This window comes from Phyllostomus discolor, chromosome X, assembly GCF_004126475.2.
Source record: "Phyllostomus discolor isolate MPI-MPIP mPhyDis1 chromosome X, mPhyDis1.pri.v3, whole genome shotgun sequence".
In the NCBI taxonomy this organism is placed as follows: Eukaryota; Metazoa; Chordata; class Mammalia; order Chiroptera; family Phyllostomidae; genus Phyllostomus; species Phyllostomus discolor.
This window is the reverse complement of record NC_050198.1, coordinates 42,732,237-42,740,336: the sequence shown is the minus strand read 5'-3', so window position 1 is coordinate 42,740,336 and position 8,100 is coordinate 42,732,237. Positions and strand designations below refer to the sequence as shown.

The window sequence follows — 8,100 nt, the reverse complement described above, 5'->3', positions numbered from 1 at the left end:
GCACTAGGAACTCTCCTAGAAGGAACCCAAATAAATAAAAGATTGCCCACAAAATACACAAACAATCAAAGAAACAAAATACTCATCATTTTTCCATCAGAGCTCTATTTCAGATCCTCTCTTTGGTCACAAAGTAGCTATGTGACATGTCTAACACATGGCTTCATGAGCCAAGGGACACTTTTGCAACAGAGCAAGAGTCACCTGCCAGGGCAGACAGGTGCTGTGTTTCAAAATCTGATGTCTCCTTCATGGTGCATGAGGCAGTCCCGTCCTTGGCTGGTCACCCTCGGGCAATCATTCACGGCCCGCTCCCAGCCCTCCCACAACATCCCCTGGATGCTGCTGAAGCGTTCTATGAGTTTGACCAGAACAAAGAGAGGAGAAAACATGTAAGGGAGTCCTGAACACTAACCCGTTCTCTTAAAACATGTTTCTTTGTACAACTCAGGCATGAGCAGGACCTAAATGAGTGACAACACCAAGATACTTAATGGAAGCTTTGCCTTTTTTCTAAAGGTCAAAGTCCTTGAGACTGTCCATAAGTCCAGGGAGGCATCCCCTGAGGAAAGCCTGGTGCATCTGAATGCAGAAGGCTGTTTACGTGAACAGCAGGTGGTGGGTAGCGCTCTCCACTGTGGTGCCAATTCAGATTAAGCCTGATTTATGTGTCTGCGGCAGGGTGGTGTGTTGATGGTCATGAGTCAGCTGGTTTCTCGGTAGCCTTCCTGTGAGGAGTCCTCCTGCCCCACGGGGATTAAGTGCTCTGGGATGTCCACCTGGAAGATATCCTTTCCACCTCTCCTGGGTATGGGCTCCAGTAACCACCTGGGGTTTGAAAGTGCAGTCAGGTACTTCTGCTTCAGGTTGGTCAGTACAGCTTGATTTTCCAGTTCCACAAGCTCATCGGGGGCTAAGTTTTCCGGGCACTGCAAAGTTTCCCCAATGTCAACAAGCCCTGTGCACCAAGAGAGAAGCACAGAGATGTTTTTCCTTCCATAAACCAAGGCCTGCCTATGAGAGAAAATGGTTATTCAACGTTATAACCATTAGGGACTAAGCTGATATCACCAAATGGACACAGAGTGAACTGAGTCCCTCTCACTGTGTGCACTTCCAATGTGCCCAACTATGTTCAGGGAATTCTGGGTGAGGCGGGGGCAGAGAGAGGAATGAAGAGGACAGGGCCTTGTCCTCAACAACTCCACCCAGGAATGGGCAGGTTCCAGCCAGACTGCTGAGGGCAGCACGTACAGGTCAGAACGGCCCCAGCTGTTGTGGGGAACCCACAGACCATCAGCTCCCAAGCACTTCACCAGGAGAAAGGAGCTGATGTGGGACCTCAACCACTGAGGGGTGAAGGAATTTGCTCAGGTGCCCATGGGCAGTGGGGGTGAGGCAGGTGTGTGATGCCTGAGTCTGGAGGTCACCCGACCCTCTCTGTGTGCTGTACAGCCTCTCGTGGCCTGCCACACAAACACACACATGTGTATGCACACAAGCCCACATGTATACACACAGGCAATACCACATGCAGCCTTGGAATGGTCTCTGCCTCTCAGACCACCAACAGGACCTGAGGCCCAGAGTGGACAAAAGGGTTCGCCCAAGGTCCTGGAAACTTGTCCCACGGATGCCCAGCCCAGGGCCCGCTGCTGCCCCTTTGAAGGTGTGCTGCTTAAAGAAACCACAGCCCCACCCCAACAGGTTCAAAAGAAAACAAGCCCCAAAACTCCTGAGCAAGGTCCTCAGGAGTTTTGAGGTGTCTGAGCGGCGCTTGGGGTGTGGCCACTTGCCAGCTATCACTCCACGGCCATACTTCTCCCCTTCCTGAAGCAAGGCCTGAATCTGAGCAGGGTTCCTCCCCAGCCTCTGCAGCAGCAGTTCCCTCCAGACGGCATCTTCCCAGTCCCTGTGAGCAATGTGGATGGCGATGGTACAGTGCCGGTGGCTGCTCAGCAAAGGACGCCAACGAGTCTCCAGAGTCTTGACCCCATTTAAGACAAAACCTGCGTAAGGCTGCCGGAAGGAAAGGCAGCAGAACTTCATCTCCCCAGAGATTCGTGGGCCTCACGTGGCCTGCGGAAACACAGAGCACCAACGTCAATAAGCATCATGCACCAGCCCACCAAGCTCATGGCCTGTGGGCTGACCTCCACCCACTGTCCCCTGGAGACCCAGGAACCCCGCTGACAGGGATGGTGGGGGAGCAGAGAGTGTTGGCTCTTTCTTCCTATCACCAAGCAGTCAGCTGGCAGGCCCAAGGAAAGGGGCTGGCGATGAGGATGCCTCATCTATCAGATGGAATCTTTGGGGAACTCAAGGAAGAAGGTGGGGACAGCTCCAGAAAGGAAGTCAGGACAGGGCGTGGTCAGTTCTACAAAGGAGGTCACTGAGGGCAAGGGAGCACAGAGTGGGGAAGGAGGGACCTTCGGCTTCACCCCGGGTGGGCGGGTTCTAGTCCTCTCCCAGCAATGACCATCCTGGGCTTTGCTTCTTCTCCCCATCCACCTCAACACTCTCAGCTCCTTGGCCTTGCCACCCCCAAGGCACTGCAGGTCCCCAAGCATGGTGGCCCCTCCCCCAGGGCTGTAGAGTGCATATCCTTGGGATCCAGCCTGAGCTGGGCCCTGGGGACACCATGTGACCTCAGGTAATCCTGTCAGGTGTCTCCTCTGGACCCCTTTGGGTACCACCCTCCTCCATCCTCTTCCTACCCCACTGGTGTCCACTGTCAGCAGGCATCCCGGCCCTCACCCGGAGCTTAGAGAAATGAACAACAGGAGCAGGAACAACTGGCACCAGTATGCATGCCCTGGTCCCATGCTTGGCCCTGGAATGAGCATGATCCACGGATCTTAGAATTCAATCCTCAAATAACTGGGTAGGGGTAGCTCCACCGTCACCCTACTCTACAGTTAAGAAGGTGGCACCAAGGGATGAACAGATGACCCACAGTCATGGGGAACCTGACTGCATGAACCCCTGTCCTTGACTCCTTTCCTTGTACCTGGGGAAGGGGTCCTTCTTCCTCACTGGAGGATGAAGCTGTGTTGTGGGAGGAGCAGGGCCCTGGGCCACAGACTCAGCTGGGTCAGAGTACCTGGTGGACCCTCGGTCTCCAAGGGGTTGTGAGTACCTGGCACCTGCCTAACAGGACAGTCACAACTGGTGGCTGCCCATCACCACCATGGGGCTGAGCCTCGGCTCTGCCCTCCACCCATGAGCAGCCCCACTCTCGTCTGTCTCTCCCCTCCTGTCTTTAAAGGACATAAACCTCACCTCAGCTACTATGTCCTCGTGTTTATGAAAACACACCCACTCTCAAAGACAAGGCCTGGAGGACAAAGCTGCCTCGTGTTCACTCCTGTCCCAATCCACTGTCCCGCCAGTCCCTTTGCCCAGCTCCTCCGCCTTCCCTCCCTTTCTCTGGCTGGGCCGCCTTCCCCTGTGTTCTGGACCCCACCCCTCTTGTGCACTCAAGGACCTTGTTCCTGAGGCCTTATCCATTAAGAAAAGGGCTTGACAGAGGTAATCAAGTTAAAATGAGACCCTCATCCAATGACTGGTGTCTTCATCTGAAGGGGGAATTTACAGACAGACATGCACTCAGGAGAGTAATGCCTTGTGAAGATGAAGGCCAAGATCTACAAGGCAAGGGATGCCAAAGCTTGCCTGCAAACCATCAGAACCTTGGGGACCAGGATGGACAGTTTCTCTCTCAGTCCCCAGAAGAGGCAAACTCGATGGACACCTTGATCTCAGACTTCCAGCCTCTGGAACTGTGAGACAATACCTGTCTGTTGTTTAAGCCACTCGAGCCACGGCTCTTTGATGTGACCAGCCTGACAAATGACTACAGAGGCATAGGCTCTTCCTGCATATCTCCACAAGGCAGAGAACGGTTTTGCCATTGGCAACACTTCAAGCACATTCCTTCACCTCTGTACATTTTCTTCTAGCCTATTTTTTGCTGCCTGTATGGTATCCCCTTGTTGGCTGCCCCACGGTTTACTGAGTTTCCCCTACTGATGAAGAAAGAGTCACAGGCTGCTTTGCACTTCCTGCCACTCTAAAGGACACTACCACAAACACTCGTTGACTGAAGACTTGTTGGGAGGACGCCTGGGTCACACACATGCACTTCTGAGATGCTGATACAAGCCAGCAAACGGCCTTCCACCGAAGCTCACCCGTGTATGCTCTACCAACCATGGGCCTGGTGCCACTTCCTCACATGCTTGTCGGCCTTGAGCATCATCACTGTGCTTAACCTTTGCCCATCTGACGGGTGACAAAGGTTGCCCTAGTCATCGGGTTTGGATTATTTATGATGGAGGCTGGATGTCCCCCTGTGGCCTGGCCGCTTCTTTTTCTTCTACTGAGATATATGCCTGGTTTCCACCATTGAGTTCCTTGGCCCTTTTCTCACCAACCCCACAAAATCACAACAAGGAGACCTGAACTGTGTGGGTGGCACCCCCAGGGAGAACTGAGGTAACAGTAAAGGCACGAAGGGGGCTGAGTGCCCTCCTGTCACACAATGCAGAGAACCTGCTTAGTGGCCTGAGGAAGAAACACTCTTCCACTTGTCTCTGCTTCTTCACCTGCATGAGGGCAAGAGGGATAATGAGAAAAGGTCATTAGGAACAAGACAGCAATGTTGGCTAATATACCAGAACAGTCTTCTACACAGCAGGGATTGGAAACCATCAGGACCGAGGAGGTTCCAACTAATGAGAAACACACATGACCCTGGCCTTTCACTCACAGTTTGTTTCTCCGAATCAGAGCAGTGGCTCTCTCCTCCCCTGCCTGGTCAGGGACCACATGATGGCCCAGCTAGCCTGCACAGAAAATCATTTCATGTAGGCGGGTGGTGTCCTTACAGCCTAGCAGATGCTGTGTTCAAGAGGAGAAAACTCTCACCTCCCCTCACGTCACCACATGGGAAGAATCTGGGGACCCTACAATCCCGTTTCCCTCAACATAATCCTGGGTAGGTCCCTCTGGGAGGGGTGTCATGGGCAACCAGCCTAGGGCCTGGGTGCGGTGGTGACAGCCTAAGGGCCAAGCAGAAAGCGGGGAGGACAGACCTGTGCATGTGGACTACTAGTACACTCGCGTTTCTACGCGCAGAGGCCCATCGCCGTCCCCCACACACTTACAAGAATGAGGGACAAGTGAAGATAAGCAGAGGAGGAGACAAAAAAGTGTGGCCTTGGCTGCGGTGGGAGTGTTCCCAGCCGCACGCATGGGAGGAGAAACCCCAACCCTCAAGTACTGTCCTTTGGAGGGCCCAGCAGGCCGGCAGGTGCAGAGTGTCCTGGCTCCCTCCTGGCAGGTCTCCTGGCCCCACTGGCCATGCAAGCCGCATCGCTCTGGGCTGACCCAGCTGAGGCCACCAGGCCTGACAGTCCACCTCCCCGCCGCCCTGGGAGACTGCCAGCACCGACCGAAACGACCTCCTCCCAGGCCCGGATGAGGAGAGGACCACAGGACGCAACACGGAGACACCACAGAGCAGCAGGCCCATATTGTGGATGCCCCTCAGTCTTCTGAAGACCGGTGAGAGGTGGCAGGCGCTGGCGTTGGTTAACCACCCTGGGCTGGCAGATGCACAACCCCCTGTCCGCTGGGCTAGACACATACAAATACCTGAGCACCACCCCCCTTCCCCCATCGCAGAGCAGGACGCACGCCCAGCCTCTGCACCAGGCCCTGACGCAGCAGCACGCATGCCTGGACGCAGGAGCAGGCCGGCCGGAACGCACGACAGCAGGCCCCCACGCAGCAGTACGCACGCCTGGACGCAGAGAGCACAGCGCCAGCGTGGAGACGAGCAGCCCAGCAGTGACTTAAACACGCACAGAAGTACAAACGCAAGCAGCCCACGGTTGCTAGGAGACATTGTTGGACTCACCGGACACTGAGACTCCCAAGATGACCAGGGCTGGACTGGCCCCTGGAGACTCTGGGGAAAAAGGGAGGGGAAGGGCAAAATGCTGGGGGGTGGGAATGGGGAGAGGAAGGGGCAGGGCTAGGCAAATCGGGGGGAGGTGGCTTGGGAGAAGGCAGAGCTAGGGGAGGAGTAGCTGGGTGCGACGCTTGGAAAAGAGCCAGGGGGTGTAGCTGGGGCAGAACTGTGAGAAAGCAGGGGGAGGGGCTGCAGGATGGGTTTGGCAGAGCTGTGAGCAAGAGCTGCGGAGGAGCTGGGGGTGGGCGGAGCTGTGGAAAAGCTGGTGGACAGAGATCTGCCGAAGGGGGCGGAGGAGGCCGAGGTGTGGGGAAGCTGGGGAGGCGGAGCTCAGGGAGCAGTATCTGGGGAGGACTTGTGGGGAAGAGCTGGGGAAGAAGGAGCTTCGGGGGTGAAGGAGGATCCAGGGAAAGCTGGGTAGGGGACAAAGCTGGGAGGAGAGTATCTGTGGGCGGACCGGTGGAAAACAGCTGGGGGAGTAGGCGGAACTGGTGGGGTGACAAATGCGAGGCTGACCTGTGGGACTGGGGGCGGAACTGTGAGAAAGCCGGGGGTGAAGCAGGGCAGAGCTGGTGGATTGCAGTGGAGGCGCAGGGCTCAGCTGCACATAGCTGGGGAGGGAGCATGGCGAAGCTGCAGGAAAGCTGGTGAGGAGCAGGGCTTAACGGGGGAAGTTGCAGAGGAGGAGCTGAGCGAGGGTGGAGCCACCGGGAGAGTGGGGCGGAGCTGGCAGGGAGGTAGCTTTGGGCACTGGGAACCCTGTAGCAACTGGGCTAGGCCCACTCTTCCATGACATCTGCACTCAGTCTGCGCTGCACTCGTAGGCATGGGTTAAAGTGGCAGCCCAGGGTCCTCAGTGCCCTAAGCGGACCCTCAGAATGGACCCTCGGGGACACGGAGGCCAAGAGAGGGCAGCACAACTGGACTGAGTCCTGCATCTCAGAGCCGAATGTCGAGGCCAGTTTTGCTTCCTGCAAGCTCCACCACCCCATCCCTCACATCCCCACCCCACCCCCTCCCTGGTAGTACCAGTAGGGTCTTGAGGGAAGGTCTTCATAGTGCAGTTTTTGTTGCAGGTGAGAAGAAAAATCCTCACTCTGTTTATTGCCGCGCCTCAGACTGTCATGTCCCAAACAAAGGCAGCTTCCCTGTCAGCTGTTTCCTCTCTTCTACCTCTCAGTTAGGGGCTCAACCCTCTCAGTGCCGCCACACTTGCCTCCTTGTGTCCACTTACCCTCGCCCTTCCTCTCTTTTACTTGATGACGGAGTCCTGTGTCCGTGCCTCTAAAATACCTGATCAGAATAATGCTCCTTTTCTTATCCCCACTGCTACTCCCTGAGGCCAGGCTTCATGGTCTGGGGCCAGTGCTATTACCTGAGCCGCCCCACTGGCCTGGACATCCCTGTATTTCCTCTTCAAGTGGGTCTTCCATCATGCCATCCAACTGCACATCTGTCCTCATCAACCCCCAACTGAAAACCCCACCCAGTCCTCTCTTGTTTAAGCCCAAACACATGGGGGCCATGGGAGAGCATTCCAGTGGTCCCAGCTCTCCCTCATCACCCAATAGTCTGGGTCACTGCTGCGGAGTCCCTGCAACCCTGAGCGCCTTCTACCAGGGCTCCCCCTTTGGCTCCTGTGCTTCCTGAGGCCTGGAGTGCCTGCCTCCTCTTGTCCCCACAAACTCCTGTCCTTCCGGATGCAACTTGAGCATCCCCTTCTTTACCCCACACCCAAGCATCAGGTACTCTTGACTCCCAGTTCGGGTAGTACCCTGTACCTCCCCACCTACCTTCCTTCACTGGGCTCTCATCTCCTAGGGTTGTGACTGCCTGCCTCTGAGAGCCTGGGCTCCCTCAGGGGCTTTGAGTTCTTTGAAAGGCTAAGCCTGTGCCTTGCTGGTTCAGTAAACCAGGTGCCCATGCCCCAGTAGTTGCTTAGTAAATGTCGAATCAACAGAGGACTTCTTTCTCTTTCAGTGAGCTGCACCTACTCCCTCCTTGCAGGAGCTGGAGGTAACAGGAAGGAATGCTGGCCACAAAGTGAGGGGCAGAGTGTACCTCCATAGAGTTTAGGCCTCTGAGCCACAGGGGGTGTTAATGATCACCAGGTCCAATGCTAT

General features: G+C 55.8%; 1 protein-coding gene across 5 annotated transcripts; it reads right to left on the bottom strand.

Moving 5' to 3' along the window:
• Positions 1–528: 528 nt before the first annotated feature.
• EOLA1 (endothelium and lymphocyte associated ASCH domain 1) lies at positions 529–6,670 on the bottom strand. 5 transcript variants are annotated; one of them, XM_036016721.1, is made up of 4 exons: positions 5,924–6,158; positions 4,555–4,607; positions 1,797–2,079; positions 529–958 (listed from the first exon to the last, which is right to left on the bottom strand). In XM_036016721.1, exons 3-4 carry the CDS (start codon positions 2,047–2,049, stop codon positions 705–707), a joined length of 507 nt encoding a protein of 168 aa, XP_035872614.1. In that variant the 5' UTR covers positions 2,050–2,079; positions 4,555–4,607; positions 5,924–6,158; the 3' UTR covers positions 529–704. The 5 variants fall into 5 exon arrangements, with proteins under 5 accessions (XP_035872614.1, XP_035872615.1, XP_028378287.1 ...); XM_036016722.1 differs by lacking the exon at positions 5,924–6,158 and adding an exon at positions 4,772–4,853; XM_028522486.2 differs by lacking the exon at positions 4,555–4,607 and having other exon boundaries at positions 5,924–6,159.
• Between the last annotated feature and the right edge of the window lie 1,430 nt (positions 6,671–8,100).